The 19,058-nt window shown below is 30.9% G+C and overlaps 1 protein-coding gene across 1 annotated transcript; it reads right to left on the reverse strand.

Annotated features, from left to right (window-relative positions):
* Positions 1-883: 883 nt before the first annotated feature.
* On the reverse strand, positions 884-6,133 carry LOC101222518 (growth-regulating factor 4). The gene is made up of 4 exons (XM_011651757.2): positions 5,376-6,133; positions 4,315-4,672; positions 1,297-1,703; positions 884-1,221 (listed from the first exon to the last, which is right to left on the reverse strand). The coding sequence occupies exons 1-4, from the start codon at positions 5,614-5,616 to the stop codon at positions 1,214-1,216; spliced, it is 1,014 nt and encodes a 337-aa protein (XP_011650059.2). The 5' UTR covers positions 5,617-6,133; the 3' UTR covers positions 884-1,213.
* Positions 6,134-19,058: the final 12,925 nt, after the last annotated feature.

The following is a 19,058-nucleotide window of genomic DNA, read 5'->3' on the forward strand; positions in this document are numbered from 1 at the left end:
TGTGAAATGTCTACTCCAGATTCCCATAAATTGATTAGTAGTTCAATTATTCTCTTTTTCTTTTTGTGTAGCCTACATAGTTGATTGATAGAGATCTAAAAAATCAGTTTTCCTTCGTATATAATAATAGTTACATATTTTTTTCAAAAGAATAAATTTGAACTAATAATGATAAAAAGTTACTTTTTAACCTTTCTTTTTCAAGTTTAAAGATACATAGAGATTGAACTCTATCACCAAAAAGGTTCAGAAGTTTTATTAAAATAAAAAAAAAGTTCAACTTATCAATAGGTTTAAAGATGTATTTGATCAAATAGTCTACAAACTCGACCTAAAATATTGAACTACATGAACAGAAAAATAGTTCTATGAAAAAGAATAATAGTTTTATATAGTCTCAAAATTCATTTAGACTAATTTTAAAATGCAATGTGCACAAAGAATTTCCAAAATTTCGTATTTTTACCAAGTCTAGCTGCATGACAAAAATGATGAGCTAAACTATTTATTGAACTAAATAGATGAAGTGGTGAGATACGCATAAGTTTTACAACCAAAAAACCAATTGGTGAGCCACATGAAAGTTTTAAAATCACATATATTTTAATTCTGTTATCCAATATCCAAAATAAAAAATCTTTCAAAACAAACATGATCATAAATCAACAAACATAACTATGCTTCCCACCCAAGAGGTTAAAAGTTCTAATCCTCACTTCCATAAGTTTTTGAACTACATAAATAAATAACTTTAGATATTACATTAGTTACATTCCTACTAGTTTTCAAATACAGAAAGAAGCACAAGTTTCTGAGGTCCATTGTCAAGCAAAGCAACTTTGTCCAACAAAATATGTTTATGATATATATATAAACGTAAAAGTAGAGAAGAAACATAACTAGAAATATCCATTTGTTGTCATCCTCATTATAATCTTACTTTTATCTAGACTTTCAAACCACAGTTTTGTATTATTCTAAGCCTAATAACAACATTCACCTTCAGCTTCTACTAAACTGTTTGCACATAACCGAGTTTTTGATACCCATAAAAACAGAGCAGCAAAGGGAAAACAAGACAAGAATACAACAGAATTCTCCATCTACATGGTTGCTCACATATACCGAATGTGAACAGCTAGCTTTCAAAATACAGGCATCGAAGTTGAGAGATAAAACTTGAAAATTTTCTCAAAGCATCATGCGGCTTTCATCAATTATCTGTGGAGAACAATATTGAGGATGGACTAAGAATATGGAAGAAACCGAACAAGCGTGGTAGTAGCATGTACTAACCATGGGGAGATTTTGAACTTGTGGTCGATAAGTCAGACGAAGCCATTGGAATTGATATGGAGAGCTGTGTTGTGGAGAAGGAAGTTTGATTGGATCTTTCATCGTCTAGTCCAGTCCATGACTCCCTAGTTCTCGGCCATTCATCAAAGAGCGGCTGAAGAGATTGCCCCTCTTGTTTCAGAGTTTCCCCAGATGCATATTCCCCACCAAAGAACGAATGCTGTGCATATCCGCTTTGGAAGATTGAGTTTTCAGTTGATTTCGATGCTGGGAAAGAAGGGGATCTGGATGACATCATTGGCCATGTGTTGTCAATCGGTGCATCCATTTGAACAGCCCTGCTGCTTCCAGATGCCTCAGAAAAGAAACTATGCACTCCAGCTTCAGGTCTAAGCCCTTGAAGATACCTGTAATCCAACAAATACAAAAATAAGTTAAGAATTTGCATCCATATCCTCAACTTCCTAGCCAATTTGAATTCCAATACACAATGATCCATGTCAATTCATCCATTTTCACTATGAGAAACATATACTACTATGGGTTAGGAAGACCAGGCATCAAATTTGCTTTCAGTAACTTGATTTTCATCTATGAACCAATGACAGTATGACGATATTTTGGGCTGTAACCCCCTTGCTCCGTCGCATTCTTTTGATTGTATAAATAGCTCCAATAACATCATCATGCCGTAATGCTATAACAATGACACAACAGCTGATCAGAGTCTCTGACCAGTTAGATTTACCATGTCAGATGGATAATTAATGTCGAGTTCAAAACCGTGGAAGCTCTATATTTGTAGTTCCCTAAAAGATGCCCCCCCTTCAACTCACTTCCACTTCCCTTTGTAATTCACAAAATGCAGCTACCACGGCTTGTGATCAAGATAGATAAAGGAGTTGAGTGATTAAGGGTATATAGAGCTCTAGATTGATCCCAAAAAGGGTTAAAGAAAGCAGAAGGAGAACAGGGTAGGAGGGGAAATCAAATTAGGAGATTGATGCTGAATAAAAATAGAAAGATGAGACATTAAAGAAGGATGAGGCAACTTAATTAAGATATTTTGAAGATTACATTCAAATACACATATTACCAAAATTATAAATGAATCAATGATAATCAGAAGTTGAAAACAGAAATATCAAATATTGCTTTAACCCAATATGTTTAAGGCTGCATTTTGTGGTTCTCACACACATCTTGTGACTATGATCAAAGACATTGAAAGTGCAAGAATATAAGTTATACAATAGATAGATTCAAATATATTAACACTATTTTTTGCTGGGTACATCAGAGATTTTGAAGCAAGAAATTATATTAATGAAAAATCAAAATACTTCAAAGACATGGCACCTTTTCCTCACGTAGCTCCACTAAGAGAAAGTAGTAAAGGGGAGAAAGGTAAAATGTGGCGAATGCCTTCTTTCAAACGTGAAGAGATTGATCTCAAAGCCAAGTCGAAAGCTAAAAACTTATGCCTCTATTTGGCAACAATTTTGTTTCACAGAATCATGCTTATGAAAATTACTTATAACTAAACTTCTTTGGATAATTGATAAAAAAATGTTCTTGAAAACTACTTTTCTTTCTTAGTTTTTGAACAGAAGATAACAAAGGAAATTAAAAGCAAAAATATTAGAAAATGTGCTTAAATGGACAAATAGTCAATAAGCAAGAAGTAGATTACAATATGTTAGGTTAAAATGTTGAACTATGATGCTAACTAGAAGAGAGCAAACCACCTAACACTGATCCAAACCACAAGGTATGACCCTCAAAATTACTCAAAAGTAAGATGACAGAAAATGAAAGTTTAAGCTTGGTTTACCACTAAGGCCCATAATATCAGTCAGCTCACCCAATATAACTGCTTCCTTTAAAGTAGAAAAGGCAGGTAGGAACAATTAGAACTAAATATCAAGAGTTCAAAAGAACATATAATGGTTGTCAGAGTTGTTCCCTGTGAGCAACAAAACTAAACTAAGCAGCCATCTGCAGACATTAGGACCCAAAGTGTTGGACCATGATGAAAAGAAAGCAGATAATGGTAAGAATTTTCTAGCTCATACCTAAATTTTCAAGAATTGACCTAGAATAAACCAGATAAGGAAAAAAAATTGATCAGTTAAAGTTCACAAAAGTCAAGCCGACGACCATCAGAATACAGCAAGGGAAAAGGATACAACTCTTCAGCAAATATTGATTGCAGAATGTCAGCACAATATGAAACATTACCATAGTTTACATCAGACACAAGTTGATTTTTAGGGAAAAAAGAATAGATGAGAAAAGCCAAATAGAGAGAGAGAGAGAGAGAGAAAAAAAGAGACAAATTCAACTTTACAGACCACTACAATTGGGCAGCACTGACATTTCTTTTTCTTTGTCTTCATATCTTTTAACATAGAGCTAAGGTATAACCAATAGGGTTACTACAGTTGTTTTAACAGCAAGACAATTTTTATTGTTATGTCAGCGTTGCATCAACTAGAGAAAACATAAAAGCAAGGCATCATAGGCAGAGAGTAGAAAAAAGAGTCTGTGAAACATGTATACTTAAGATAACAAAAAAAGAAATTATGAAGAAAAGAAATGAATAGGGCCCAAAAAATTGGATCCAAAAGAATTGAAAAAGGTCTGTTGAAATATTCAATAAAACATATGGCAGAGAAGAGCACAGTTTTGGGTTCCCACCACATAACTTCAATATGGTCCCCAAGAGTGCAAACATTATGTGCCTGCTTCAAAACACAGCTACATTTGAGCTTTTTTTGTTCTTGTAAATAAATGCATGCAATGCCCCCATGGAAAGTCAGAAATTGATCTCCTATTTGAAATCAGCTCTAATATACAAGCATATACTTTCTACTAAAGGGATGGGAGGGGGTCAACATCATGCTTTCCGTGAGTAAATACCGAGCCCATCATGGCAATTGGATATGAATGTTCATAAATTCTTGCATTACCATATGATTAGACAGAATGGAGTTGCAGTGAGAATTTATAAGATACCTATAATCTTTGCTTGGGATTCCATAGGGAATGGAGTCCAAGGGATAATGAGGCTGACTGGTCCCAGTGGTAGTGGTTTGGGAATTGCTCAAGGCATTCAATGGAAGACCATGGAAGCTTCCAGTTCCGGTGCTGCTACTTCCGGTAGCAGTAAGAGATGTCACAGTGGACGACGACTGTGTCATGGTTTGAGATTCCACAGGCTTTCTTGAACGGTTGCGGCCACGATGCATGTGGCGCTCACAGTATTTGGAGTCTGGGTATGCATCTTTGGAGCATCTCCATTTCTTTCCATCAGTCCTCCTGCATCTTCCAGGCTCGGGGTCCACCTTCTTCCCGTAGAAGGAACAATAAGCCACTGCACAAATTACACCTCAAACCTCACAAATCTCGCACATCAAAACATGAAGTAACATAAAGACAGATAGCAAAAACATGTTGTAAGGCTTTGCATACACAAAAAGAAGATGCTAAACAATGAAGATATTGGTTCCAGACGTAAGATTGGGGGATTGATTAGGCTATTAGATCCCACAAACCAAATAACAGAAAGAAACCCTCAAAAAGTGAAATTATTGAACAAGATTAGTCATGTGCTAGTTGGATTTGAAACCAGAGAAACATCTCCATCTTCCTATGGTTATCTCCAAGTGAAGAACTAGACACTAAACACCAAACCCCTCATTCATTCAGCTGAAAAATGCCATGATTTCTTACCTAACTTGCAGATTCACAGCTTCAAGGATATATGGAAATCACAAAAAGAGACAAAAGGGAAGTGAAAACACAAGGTTTTGGAACAAGGAAATCTCAAAAAAGCACCACTCATGAATCCAAATGAACACATTAGTCAAGTAAAACAACTGTAGCATAAAAATGACATCTAGAAAAAAGAAAAGAGGGAAAAACTAGAAGTAAAGAAGATCCCTAAAATCAAATCAAACACAAACAGAAACCAATCAAACTGACAACACCCAGAGAGAGAAAGAGAGAGAGATAGGGAAAGAGGAAAAAAAAAAAGGAAAGAAAGAAAAAACAAGAGAGGGTCGAAGTAAGATTACTGGTGGGATGATGGAAGAACCTATGAGAAATGGACTCGAAGCTCTTCTGAATAAGGAGTACAAGTTCAGGTGGAACAGGCTGACCTGCCATCATAAATTTGAAGATCAGAGCCTGAAGTTCCAGCTCCTGCCACTGTAACACTGTGAAAGGTGACCTATTCATCCCCATCATTCCACTTGCTGTTCCACCTAAAACTACAGTCCTACTCCCATCCTCACCACCACCGCCACTGTTGTTCATAATAACCACCACAAGAGTTTATCCTCCGCTGGCGACCACCACCACTTTCTCTAGCAACTAATACTGTAAAAACCACAACCCCTTTTGGCTAAAACACCCCAGAAATCCCTCAAACATAATCTGAGACAGAGAAGAAAATCATGGGACATAGATCAGCCTCTGTCTCCACCATCTGGATTGCTCTCACTGTCACTCTCTGTAGTGTTTGTTTTTAGTGTCCGAAGGTTTGTGTGGGTAAAGGGGGGGCAGTATCTGTATCTGTGGAGGAACCGAAGGAAGCCAAGTTTGGTCTCATTTTTATTTTTGGGTATTTGGGATTTGGGATTTTGGGAATTTGGGTGTTGGATATTGGAGGATTTGGAATTAAAAAGATTAGCTCTTTTTGCTTTTAGATGATCTTGATTCTAATGGGTGTTTGCTTAATTAATCAAAAACCACTTTTTTTCCATTAACACACACAGAGCTAAATAGCTATGATTGTTTTTGTTGGTATTGGAATCTGGGAGAAAGAGAAAAGAGTTATTGTTCCAAATCTTCCTTCTTTGTGGTGTTTGAATTGAATTTGAGCCCCACATTGTTTCTTTTCCGTTTTCATTTTCACCATCCATTAGACTGGGAAGGAACAATAATCCTCCTTCCTCTTCCTTTTTCCATTGGTAAATTTTTACTAACATATCCTCTTCCTTCATTTTTTATTTTTTATTTTTTATTTTTTGTTTTTTTAAGAAAATATATACATATTTTTCCAAGATAATCCTCTTCTCACTTTCATGTTTATCATCTTCATTATTCATAGCCACACCATCTCCTTTATCTTCCATTTATTATTATTTCTTCTTCTTCTTCTTCTTCTTCTTTTCGCTTTACAATTACCTTTCTGACCCTATCTTCATAACCTTTATTATTTACATTTTTGTCTTAGAAAGAATATTTCATGTCAAATATTATGGTATCTTCAATATTTTAAACTTCAGATGTTTTGGTGTAGATATATATACATTTTAATATACTTAGTTCTAAATGTTTTTTCTTTTCTTTTCTTTTCATTTTTGTTGAAAGATAGTTATTAATGATTCCAGACTGGTTCTCTATGTTTCTGAATTTGGATATTATTTCAGAAAAATATCTTTTTCTTTTAAAGACACCAAATGCAAATTAAATTTATTATCATCAATAGATTTAGGTTACCCTGGTTTCCTCTCATTTATACCAAAGATTTTAAAAAACAAGTGTCACATTACAAATTTGTATTAGATGTTAGTCCGTTGTACAATTTGGTATCGAGATAGCTTTTAGAGTTTGTAGACACTACTATACTCCAATTGACAACATATTTGTTTCATCTTTCAAGTTTTTCTTTTCATTTTTTTTTTCCAAATTATCAAAAACAAAAAATTTTAACAAAATATTTACAACATATACCAAAATTTCAAATTCTATAAATAACAAACTTATAAAAGTTTATTAGTTTCTATCGTTCATACAAACTAAAATTTTTGTTATAACTTTTAAATATTTGTAAAAAGGTCCCAAAAGTATCTGTTTTTTAATTATTTTTTAGTAAAACAAATAAAACATAGTTTTTTTAAATAGACTAAAATGAGCTAATTTATTTATAAATAGGAGAATTTTTAAAATAGTAGATTTTACGAAATATTTACAACCAATAGCAAATTCTATCACGAATCTTATAAATGTTATAAATATTTTAATTTATTTTGTTATTTTAAAAAATACTTCTTATAAATATAATAAAATTTTTCTTTTTTTTTTTGTAATGAACATCTACGAGCATATGTCTATTTGAAACTCTTATGATCTATAGCCAATTTTGGTAAATTTGTAAATGTTTTAAGCAATTTTGTTGTTTAAAACAATTTTCCTCTGACTTATTTTATAGCCAATTTTTTGTTTGTGTTTAATTTTATAATTCAAATAGAATTTAGGCTAATTTTCATAGATGTAACAAAATAATAGAATTTTTAGGACTCGTGTAACAAAATAAAAAGTCTATAAAATCAGCTATTTTTTTTAAAAAAAATTATAGGTTTATACTTGTCGCTTTTGAATTTTGCACGGCTCCAATTCTTTCCTTTTCATCTTCTTCATAACGACAGTCTCTCATTCTCTTACTCTTCTGCAATTTTTATTTTATATTTCTAAATCATGATCATTGTTCTACATTTGTTATTATTTTTTTTCATTATATTGTTACTATTATTATCTTTGTTTTTAATCAATCATCAATTTTTGTATTATTTTTTTTTTCAATGTGTGGTGAACAGAGATGAATTACATGAACGTTTACTATAAGACTTTTAAAAACCATCGTTTATCATAAACTACATGATCGTGTAACATAAACTACACACGAACGTGTATGATCATCTACACATGATCATGTATCATCATCTGCACGATCGTTTACGAGGGCTTTTTCAAAACTATCGTTTATCATGAACTAACAATCGTGTATCATAAACTACGCGATCATGTATCATTTCCTACATGATCATGATCGAGTATCATGATCGTTTAGAATAAAATTTACACGTGTGCGTGTGGTTGATTAGTCATATGTTGACGGAGACATTTTTGTATTTTTCATTGTGAGCCGTGATCTTTTTTGTTTTCGAAATTGTTCTATACAGTGTAAATATTTCATCGATTTGTTATGTTTATTTTTTAAAAAAAAAACCGTTGAATTTAGCCTTACAATATATATTTAAAAAAATTGGCATATGTTCTAAAACAACATAAATAAGTCGAAGCTACGCCTTCATCAAGGCACACTTTTATTGAACCCTATATATACATCAACGCACATTTATATGTTTTCACACCATACTACAGAATTTATGTTTACACTAATTTAACTCATATCTCTAAAAGATTGATCCAAATCTTAAACATTGGATTTGGTTTCAACATTAATTTACATTACATTTGATAATATTTTTTATTTTTTATTTTAAAGATGTATGCTTGTTTACTAGCTCGAGGGTGTGCAAAATTTTACTACTCCTTCGATAAGCTGTTCTCGACGGTAATTTTATTGTCTAGAGAAGTTTAATTCTTATTCTGATGATATTTTAAATGTAAGTTTCTGATCCTATTTATTTAATTTTACTTTTACATTTGTTAATGAAATATTTGGAATCTTACTCAAATTAAATTTTGTAAGACAAGTATAATATAATTATTTATTCGATAAAATTTAGTTTTCACAAAATAAGATTATACACACTATTTTCAGCCCTTAATTATTTGATAACTAGATTTGTGTTTGTGACAGAGTAATCATCATGTTATCGTCTAACCCCTTGAATTGTCTCTTCAAGGTTGATCAACTTGTTGGTGCATGTCCAAATGGCTTATATATTTTTCAATTAGGTTGAGATTCTTTGAATATAGTTTTGAACAAGGGTAGAGTAACAATTGAAATAATAGGCATGTATTTAAATATTTGGATACTACTTCTCTCTCAATGTACAAGTGATAGACAAATAAAATAACTATAGCTAGAACACAGGTGACATGATATGACTCACCATCAGAATAGACATGCTACATTCTATATCATTAAGTTACAAATTAGCTACAATAACAGTGTTCTTCATATTAGTGCTCTTGATATTTGGTATAACACGGTGTCATTTGATGCATTTGTTTTCAATATTTATGTTAAATTTGATAGTATGAGGTTCCATCTCAAAACCAATTGGCAATGTGAAGAGTAGTCTATCTATCTTATATGAAGTATGAGTTCCATTGGTTTTTTCAATGTGAGACTTTCAACTTCTCCAATAATCTAATCTAATTGAACATATTTTAGATAACTTTTAGTTAATGACCATAGAGTACTCCGATCATCAACTTATTGATAAAAAAAAGATCTAGACATATTTATTGACGAATCAAATCATCATCTAAGTCAAGTTTAAGGGACAAATTATTGAAGTGATCATAAACTTATGGATTTTTTATTGCAATAAATTGCTCTTCCTCTTTTATGTATATCCATTATCAGTACGACTCAAATTAAACAACTATACAATAAATGGAACTCTATTTCTTTTGGTTTGATATTGCAAATCCACTGTTGTCAAAACCAATTCACATGCAGGCTAGCTACTTTGAACAACTTTGTAATTTTTTCATTGAACTTTTTCTTTTTACTTTTCATACAAGTTTCAGAACAAAGCTTGAACAAGGGCTTAAAATAACATACATATAAAGAACTTGTACAATTACAGGAAGACACACCAAAAACATAAAAAAGGAAACATACTCATGCAGTAGTTTTCTTCATTTTTAGTTTTTCTTAATTTGTCTTTGCCCCAATCTAAGGACAAGAAAAGAAACACAAAAAGTGGGGAAAGAGAGTTACACAAAAATAATAGGTTTAGAAAAGGAAGGACATTGGGAGCAACTTGAAGTTGGCACTTCCGATCAACATTTATTCTTCAAATGGTAGCTTTCCAATGGCTCTATCAAACTCAAAGTATCTTCTTCCATCTAATTCCTTCTTTTCTCAACTTTATAAGGCTTAATAATATTCTTTGTTATGTAAAGCTATATTCACAATGACACTTATATTACTTCACAACATGTGATCAATTGCAAAAGTAGCTTTGAAAAAAATACCCTTTAATTTGTACCATTTGGAACCATTTTCTTTATTTTGGAGTGGTATCTATCAAAACATTAAGATTTAATAATAGAGACTTCAAACCTAACACTCACTCAATATAGGACTTTATATATATATATATATATATATAAAGAAAACATAAGTTATATTATATATATTCTTGGTGTTTCTTCTACTTAATTTTTCTTTTCTAAAACAAGACATATATATTCAATGGAAAAATAGTGAAGCATATATATGCAGAAGTGTCAATGCATATAGTGTTGCCAAGTTTAGTAAAGTGATAATAGAACAGAACCATGCTGTCCTTTAAAGTTAGGATCTAATTTTATATTCATGTATTAACCCTACTTTTAACTTTAGGTTGTTTTGAAGAATATTTATGAGAAATCAAAACGTAATTAGAATGAATAATCCATAAATCACCTTTAAATTTTATAACTAATTTTACATCAAATTGTTGATACTTTATTCTATTGAGTTTAGACGAGTAACTAAACCACTTGTTGGATTTTTTTTCCATTTCATCCCTAAGTTTCAATATAATCGTTTGTCATATGCTTTCTAGTAACATTTTCAAATAAAAGTCATCAAACTTTGAAAACAAACAAAAAAAATTTAAAATTTGTTTTTGTTTTTGTTCGTAGAATTTAAATAGAAAAATCAGAAGAGAATGAACATATATTTTAAAAATAAAATCGTTATCAAACGGGACCTAAAAGTTTGTTTGATCTTTACTCTTACCTTGAATGCTTCTTAATTTTCGTGCAAATCACACCCTTTCTACTTGATCACTTTTCTCATCAGCTTAACTTCTCTACTGTCTTAAAAAATTGGCAATGGAGGCTTTTATCTTCTTTCTATTTTATCAGTACATTCAACATATGAAAATCCCTTTCTTATGTACCTTCTTAATTAGGTCGAAAGGAACTCCTCGGTTAGAGGCTTTAACTTCTCCTTCAACATAAAGTAAAGGTTAAAAATATATAATGATCGTCCGTCCTTGATAGCACTCGGAAAGTGTTATCATAGGACTTATTAATTGGTTACTTTTGTGCTTAATGTGTACATTTTGACACCCTTTATTATTGATTTTGTAGAAACCCAGCTGAAGATGAGAAATTGCAATTGATGAAAGATTTTGATATTGTAAGTGATAAAAGGTGTATTAGTAATGGAATTTGGGACTCAGCTGACATGGAGAGATTGAAGAGAATAACCTAAAAAAAGGCCAAGGGGAAGGGAGAAACTTCAAAGATATTGAAATACCATGAATGTATTATTTGGTGCTGGTTTAACTGAACATTAAGTACGAGAGTAATCTTGTTACCATGCATGCTAGCGTTATGTGAAAAAAGGTTTCATCATCCGATGCTCGGCGTTAATTATATCGCATTTTGCGATGTGTTAGCACATCGAGATAGTGTGTATAGTATCTCTTGATGCTCTTGCCACATTTTATACCATTCTCATTTCATTTTGGGTCAGAGGAGTGAAGTTTTTGGACAGGGACAATGAACAAACATTGTTCACTTTCCGGAAGTTGTTGAGCCCTAGAGTCTTGTGGGAATTGAAAATCAAAAGTTAGGGGCAAAATTAAAGTACGACTGTTGAGATAGTTTCCTCTACCTTTCTTTGCTTCTTAGTCTCGTGGATGATAAATTCCCTTAATTAGGATGTCAAAGTAGTTACGGATCACTAATGGATTTAATTGTATGTTCCTTAAATTGGAATGATGTTGATAAATGACTTTAACCTAAATATATATAAAACGACAGTATGATAAAGGACATCGAAACCTCCATTAATCTCCACAATGATATATATGAGATAGTGTTCAAACCAATGAAGATAATGTTATCACTTATATATCCACGATTGTTTCCTTTCACAATTAATGTGAGGCTTTATTCGCCCCTAATTATATAATACTGTCAAGTGGGAAGGATGTGATAAGTTTAAAGTGGGCTCTAACACGAATATACATTATTTTGATTGAGGGATTTTTTCATGAACCAACCAACAAAATTAAGTTGGTCAAATCAACTACTTGTTGAAAGACCTAAACAAGGTCTCCAACTACTTATTTTTAGATTTAGGTTGGGTTCGGGTCACTCATTTTTTTTCCTCCACTTTTCATTGTTTCTCCTTTTTTCACCTTTTTTTTTCTAGAACTATAGGATCACATGCGTGAGATTATTAAGAATGCAATTTGGTGGCTCGATCGTTGAGAATTGAAAGTTTGAATGAAAAAGAAAAGAATCTTCAATAGAGAAATGTTCAAATTCAACTTTGCATAGTCCAGTTTGTTCAGATTATCGGTTTATTTCAACACCCCTATTTTTTGATATCATTTGATAAGGACAACAAAATCTCCACCTATTTTGTAAAATATATTGTCTAATTTAGACAAAAGTTCTCGTGGCTATACTTTTGAAACCACACCTAGAAGGCCACGTACTGATAAAGATAATTATTCACTATCATCTTCTTATTTAGTTAATGTGAGACTTTATTTGCACCTAACAATTAACCGCACAATATTTCATACAAGGCTACTAATCTTTTTTATACCGGGTTGAAAGGAGTGATAGATTCTCTAGGTTTCTTTCCCTTAGAATCTATGGATGCTTGGATGATAATTTGACACATTTGTCATTTTTCATATGGATCATATTGATTCGTTATTTAAAACTAATAATTAAAAAAAAAAAAAAAGCAGGAAGAAATGACTAACTTCCCTGTCAATAGGACAAAAAATAAATAAGTAACTTTTTTGTTGATTGTTTTGTGTTTTGTGTGGGAGCTAGAGATTAAATTCTACAAAACTACCATGACCCAATTGTATTTATCTTTGATTTGATTTATTAGTTATCTTCTATTGGTAAGAGGTGCATGTAGATTGTGAAGGGGTTAGCTACGCATTTATTTTCTATACATAGATGGGTGTCTAGATCATGGTGAGAGACTAGTAGTGTTTTTTATGTGCTCCCTTTTGGATAGGGCTGGAGGCCAATGTTTGTGGAGAAAATTGATGAGATTTCTGATTTGAGGTTATGGGTGAGTCAATTTTAGTGTACTTGTTTGGATGGAATACTAAACTTAAGCATTTACAACAACTTTTATACCAACAAGCTCTTAATTTTGTATAGCTTAAAAAGATGTAGTGAGTACTTGACTTTTTGGGGAAACCCTAATTGATTTAAACCTTTCTAGAGCTTTATCTCTTTATTTATCAACTTTTATTTTTCTCTTTGGTACATATATATATATATATATATATATATATAGACAGAGAGAGAGAGAGAGAGAGAGAGAGAGGAAAAGAATAGAAAAGAAAAAAGAAAAGTAGTTAAAAGGTTAGGGTGGGGAAGGTAATGTTTAAATAATAATGAAATTGTGCCCTCACCCACCCACTGCTACCTCTTGGGGTGACAGCAACAACACGTGATGGGCTGGTCCATACACTGCCCCGGGCCCTCTTTCTTTTAGGCCCAACCGGTTTACCTCTAACCTCTCACCTCTCACCTGCTACTCCCGGTTTCTCCTTCTTGCCGGAATGCAGGTGACATTCCAATCTCTGCCCCACACCCCCTAACACAAATTTCACTTTTTCAATTCCTTCTTTTTTTTCTTTTCTTTTCTTTTTTTTTAAATTAATCAAGCTTCTTTACAAACATTTTCAAATTGTTAAAAACGTTTTTCTTTGTTTCAAAAAAATATGTCATAATTAATTTTTACCCTACAACTCTCTCCAAACATTTAACTCACATATTTTTTAAAATATCAAATAGTTTTTAATAATTTCAAAATCATGTTTTTGGGATTGATTTAGTAGAATGTATTAGATTTCATTATATTTTTCATCTTCTTCTACTCTTAATTCCAAGAGATATAAATCCTATACAGTATTCTTAGGTTTTAGAGGTGTCTTACATTTCATCATATTTGTTTAGATTTTATGTTTCAATATTTTGTATATATATCTTTACTATATCTTCTCCTAATAATTAGGATTATATGTGTAGGATGGACGTGACAATCCTAGAGGAAGTGAATAGAGTTTTTCAAATTAATGATAACTTTTTACCAAGTAAGCTCATTTAAGCAAATTAATAAACTTTTTGCTATTAAGAATTTCATACAAATGTATTCATATCAAATTGACTTATAAAGTGGTAGAAACCAATCCAAGCATAAATTGTAACAATTAATTTTATATGCAATGAACTATATCGACAAATCAATTGCAAAACAAAATAGGAAAGGAATAGAGAAATTAACACCAGTAAATTTACAGTGGTTTGTCTCAACTGACATACGTCCACTTTTGAAGCTCCTCTTGGGTATGACACTAAAACTTGGAACCAACTCTTTTCACATATTAGAGGCAACCACTACACCCCTCCTTCTATAAGTTCAAGAGCAAACTCAATTGTTTCCTCAAATCACGATCAAACCGTCCCAAATGACTCTTTTTAAGGATTAAGAACAACACCTTTAGAAATAGATTTGAAATGAAGAACAAAACAAGGAAATCTCTCTCAAAAAGTAGATTTACAAATTTAAAGTACTCAACAAATAAATCCTCATAATACAAAATAACTCTCTCAAGAATTAGATGAAAAGAATAGACAATTTTAAGTTACAATGGATATCAATCCAAATAAACAACCATTGTTCTTCCTCCATTTGCTCCACATGTCACCCACTAATTGAATCAATTCGATGATTTCACATCAATGCCTTGAAATTTTTTCACATAAGGTTGTTTTGGCTACAACTCATTCTTTTGAACTAATTTGATTTAGACGATTCAAATTGCATTGGATTCATTATTTTGAGCTCTACACAATAGACTTACCAAAATATTAGAATTGTTAATAAATAAAATCAGTTTTGTTATCCTCAAAACATTAATTAATTAATTAAAATTAATTAATTTGAGATTAATGGTTAAGGGCAACAAACTTGTATATACCTTTTTATAAATATCATTATTCACTATAATTCAAAAACTTCATTTACATGAGTTTTATTTGATTATAAAGAGTTTTTAAATGTTTAATTAGTTAAGTGGAATTCATTTGAACAAAGTCATTTTTTCTTAAACAAAATTATGTTCAACAACTTGTGAAATTAGATTTATAAAAGATTTGGCGTCTCTTCTTAAAATTACTATATAGCTTTTCATGCTTAAATTTGAAAATTAGCAAATATTGAATACAATTTGTTTGTAAAGCTATATTAATTCAAAATCAAGCTCTACAAATTAATGTGTTTTAGTACTTCAAAATTTTAATTAGGTTGATATCATTGTACTTAAAACTTATTTTACTCCCATGCAAGTTCTTAAAATTAATAACTTTAGTTCTTGTCTCAATATAATTCTACAACTAATTATTTGGTACAATTATAAAGTGAGAAGCTAGCTTTTAACTTTAGTTAAGTTAAAAGCATGCATATAATTGAAAATATTACAATATTAATATCTAAGTTAATATAATCATCACATTACATGAGTCTACAACTAAACATCTTAGACACAAATTTTGGTCAAAATAAACATAGCTATACTTACATAAAAAATTATATCATCAATTATTCTAATCTGCGATAGATTTCTATTATACGAAATTCATGAGAATCAAAATGTTTAAAAAACTTTATCCCCCCCCCCCCCCCCCCCGGCCTTTAGGTTTAGAAATGAATGGGGCCTTTAAATCTGTATGCATTTGTGTTTTGGACCACACATTTTCTCGAATTTAGCAATAGTCCCCATCTTCCTTTTCCTATGAGCCCCATGCGGCCATGCCTCTCTATTTACTCTTCAAAACGATCACCATCCCAAAATATTCAACATATAGTAAATTTCAGACTCTATTATTAACTATAACATGATATAAAATGAGTGATAGATCTAAAATTTTGTGAATATTTTGTTATATTCAGAGATGTTTCATTTATAATCGAATTTAAGATACTATCTTAGTTGGAAAAACAAAATATTTGGCTAATGTTTTTTTTTTTTTATATATATATAAAAAAGTGTAATGCATCATGTCAAATATTGAATTTTTGTGACTTACTTGTCCATTAAAATTAATTTAATTTGGTATGTTTGATTTTTGTGATTTCTTACCAAGAATAGATATGTTGAGTAAGTTTTACTCAAAGTATAAGAATATCATAAAATTTGAAAAGTAAGTAGAAATTGATTTGAAATTAGGGTCAAACTATAAAGATCAAAAATATAATTTAGCCTTTGATATTATTTCATTGAAATCTAACTTTGATAATAGTGATGTGAATATGTAAGTAATTTTTTTAAGTAAACTTTTAACTACATTTTTAATTAACTTCTACTAAAAAGGAGAATTGAAAAACAAATATATAATTAAATTTAACAAAAAAAGTTTGAATATAATATTGCACAACTAGAAAAATAAGGTTTTTTCCTATTAATAGTAAAAGAAAACAAAATATATACCCTTTGATTGTATAAGCTAACAAAAATCCACTACACACAATTTTGCTATAAAATGTATATATTTAGTGGGTTTTTTTTCTTTCTAAAACTTCTCTAGCTCTTAATTTTATATATATATATATATATATATATATATATATAAAAAGCCGTTTAACTCATCTTTAGTTTGGAATAGTTCATAAATTTGGATGTGTGAAAGAGTACAAGTTCTGTACCTAAGATCAAACCCTAATAAAGAACCATCAATAAATGGATATATCTACAGTGAGTTGAAAAGAAAAAAATTAACCTGATTTTTTGACGATGTTCTTCACACTCAACACGATATTAGTTATGTCCAATAGTGTTACGTCCAAACATTTTTACTAGTTCTATTTTTTAAAAGTAAATTAGTCAGTCCAAATTAAATTATTTGAAAATGAAAAAGTTACCTTTTAAATGCAGGAAATAGGTAAATAATAAGGGTAGGGTGGGAGATATTTTATTCATGTATCAATTCATATTATTTAATGTTGTTATATATATATATATAAGGTAAAATGTGGGGGAGGTATAGAGTACCAAGTTGTACATACAAGAGCAGACATTAAATACCAAAATTCTAGATGGAGCCCATCTAAATAATTTCAATAAACTTCAAAGGTGCATACAAAAACAAAACAAACAAGCAATTTCTTGGATTTTCCCTTACCACTTTATTTATATATATAAGAATAATTCTTCTCTCTTATGTGTTCTATTCCCATATTGATTGTATGTGGATAATTTATAGCCACATGTATCATTTATAATCTCCTCAACCTTAAGAAAAGAATCAACCGTGGGGTTTTTTTTTCTAATGGTGTAAAGTGAGTTATTCATATCAAATTTTCTGAAAAAGTTATAACTAAGATATTTGAACCTTAAACCTTATTTGTTTATGTTGAAGATATATGACTTAAGAATTGGAACATTGTCACTCAAATATTAATTTGTGAGATTTCTATTGTATAAATTTTATTTATATCAGTGTTCTGTGTAATATATAATTGTATAAACTTTGTTTTTCACATTTTTGTTTATTAGTACAAGTTAGCTAGATGATTTGAATTTGTAATCCGATCGTTTTCAATACAATATAGCTATCAGTTGAATTAGATTTTTAACGTAGTTACTAATTTAAAATTTGTAGAGATAGAAAATTGAGTTCCACGTTGTTTTCAATGATTGAATACTTTATTATAATTTGCTTGAGTTGTTCATAACTTGGCTAAATTGTTTACTTTGTTCATATCTTCCGGGAACCAAAATATTTGTTTTGTCAACCAGAGTTGTAATTACATGGTGTGGTATCGCGGTTTATCAAATTCATTCTTAATCCTCGTGGGTCATTTTAGTGGTGGGCTATAGTTTGTATTGCCAAAGTATTTGGGCAATTTGTCTTCTAATTCTTTTTCTGGGTGTTGGCGGACTATCCATTGTGTTTGACATGCCTTACAACCCTTTTCTAATTTTTTCTATTATAGAGCACCTCGTTACGTTTTTCAGTTTAGTTCATCTTTGATTTACTTTGTGATTGTGCTCTATGTGAGTTATTTCAATACCTATAAGTATTTTAGATTGTTCAGTGAGCTTAAATTAATATTTAATATTTGTAAAAATTTAAGCGTGCATGTTCTTGAACGGTATGGGTGATACATAGTTAATTTATAGATTAGGGAGCTTAATCAAGTATTCAGAGTTTCCAAGAGTCTAAATGACCAAATTACCTTTGAGTGCAGTGGTACTACACAAAGTACATTGATAGTTCGAGACCAAAAAGAGCATAACACCGCAACAATATTAAGGTTTTCTAGCAACACAATGCCAAGACGCATTTTCACCCATTCAAAATGAGGAATGGTTCTGTAAAATTTTCTGTTGTCAAGAGCTTTTATCCCTTCAAAATGAATAATTGAGACTCTAAAGAATTAAAGATCTAAGTAATTGAAGATTATTTGAACTTCTAAGAGCTCTCAAGACGTGGAAGTTCTTATCGACCTCGAGGTTTCCATCTTTTGAAAGATTGAATATTTTAGAATATTAAACCTTCATTGAATTCCAAAAGATTGAAGCTCAAATTATTAAACCTTCATTGAATTCCAAAAGATTGAAGCTCAAATTGGTTTGCAATCACAACTTTCTAAAGATCGAAGAATAAGAAGTTCTAAGTTTTAATTTGTATTCAGCAAAAAAACATTAAATGAATAAATTTTAGAGTTAGATTGTATCCACTAAATAAATTAAAATATACAAAGTTCAATTCTACGAATTGCATTT

This window comes from Cucumis sativus, chromosome 2, assembly GCF_000004075.3.
Source record: "Cucumis sativus cultivar 9930 chromosome 2, Cucumber_9930_V3, whole genome shotgun sequence".
Taxonomy (NCBI): Eukaryota; Viridiplantae; Streptophyta; class Magnoliopsida; order Cucurbitales; family Cucurbitaceae; genus Cucumis; species Cucumis sativus.

Bases quoted from the DNA above. Each gene is read 5' to 3' on its own strand.
- LOC101222518 (XM_011651757.2), bottom strand. From the start codon at position 5,616: ATGAACAACAGTGGCGGTGGTGGTGAGGATGGGAGTAGGACTGTAGTT. The intron at 4,673-5,375 runs GTAATCTTACTT...TAATTTGTGCAG, and splicing joins GTTCTTCCATCATCCCACCA to TGGCTTATTGTTCCTTCTAC. The intron at 1,704-4,314 runs GTATCTTATAAA...GTTGGATTACAG, and splicing joins ATCCCAAGCAAAGATTATAG to GTATCTTCAAGGGCTTAGAC.